The sequence below is a fragment of the Mastomys coucha genome, unplaced genomic scaffold (genome assembly GCF_008632895.1).
Source record: "Mastomys coucha isolate ucsf_1 unplaced genomic scaffold, UCSF_Mcou_1 pScaffold3, whole genome shotgun sequence".
Classification (NCBI taxonomy): Eukaryota; Metazoa; Chordata; class Mammalia; order Rodentia; family Muridae; genus Mastomys; species Mastomys coucha.
In genome coordinates this window covers 46,920,335-46,921,418 of record NW_022196909.1, presented here as the reverse complement: position 1 = coordinate 46,921,418, position 1,084 = coordinate 46,920,335, and the positions used below count along the sequence as shown (strand labels likewise).

Here is a 1,084-nt window from a genome sequence, read left to right as displayed (position 1 = left end):
GCTGGGATTTGAACTCAGGACCTCTAGAAGAGCAGTCAGTGCTCTTAACTACTGAGCCATCTCTCCAGCACAGCACACATGTGTTTTATGGCATTTACAAGGCATGGCGCAGTCCTGAAGGGCAGAGGACCACCTGCCGAGGTCGGTTCTCTCCTACCATCTGGGACTTAGGGATCAAATTCAGCTTGTCAGGCTTGATAGTGAGCCATCTCACCAGCCCTTTTTCTAGATTACTAGCTGTTTAAAAATCATTGTGTGTGTGTGTGTGTGTGTGTGTGTGTGCACTTGTCCCTCACTGCGTTGTGGAGATCAGAAGACAACTTTAAGGAATTGGTTCTCTTTTCCCACCACCCTTGTGTGCCTTCCAGGGCTCGAACTCCGGTCGACAGGCTTGTGCCACAAGCACTTTGCCTACTAAACCATCTCATTAGCCCCTTTTTGGTCAGTTTGAAGATAAAACCAAAGAGATTCTCTGAGGGATGGGAAAGTGTGAGTGGGAGAGAGAAGGAGAGAAAGAGGGAGAGACAGACAGAATTGGAGAATACTGCGCTTGGGGCTTGGAAGTAGTGCTACACCAGTGGCCAGGATCAAGAAAGCAAGCCTGGGTAGGAAGAAAGTGGGATTAGCAGGTGGACTGGATGACGTTACCGACTACCGACCGGATGAATCAGAGAAGATGAGGGTCCAGCAAGGAAGGAAAAAAAAATCTGTGAGGTGGAAGTGACTAGCCGAGGCGTGAGGTGGGGGTGGCTGACTGATGCCTCGGTACTTCTAGTTCGAGGTAGGAAGGATCATCTCCTGGGTCCTGGGTGGGGTCAGGGAAGGGCGACGCGGAGCATAGTGTGTCAGGGAGGTCACCGTTTGAGAGCAGACCCGTCTCCCCACTCCAGGAACATTGCATCAAGGTGTTGGAACTGATTTCCAACATCTGGGACATTGAACTGCACGTAGCCAGCCTCCGATTGCTCAACAACTTCCCGCTACCCGACTACGTGCACCCACAGCTGCGGCGGGTGATGCCCTCTCTGATGGCGATCATACAGTCAGACTGTATCCTGGCACAGGTGCCTGCCCGTCAGGGCCC

General features: G+C 52.3%; 1 protein-coding gene across 1 annotated transcript in view; it reads left to right on the top strand.

Annotated features, from left to right (window-relative positions):
* Positions 1-1,084, top strand: part of Armc12 (armadillo repeat containing 12) — a 10,120-nt gene that overhangs the window by 7,861 nt on the left and 1,175 nt on the right. The window contains exon 4 of the mRNA XM_031347004.1: positions 891-1,070. Coding sequence (XP_031202864.1) covers positions 891-1,070 — 180 coding nt within the window. The remainder of the gene's footprint in view (positions 1-890; positions 1,071-1,084) is intronic.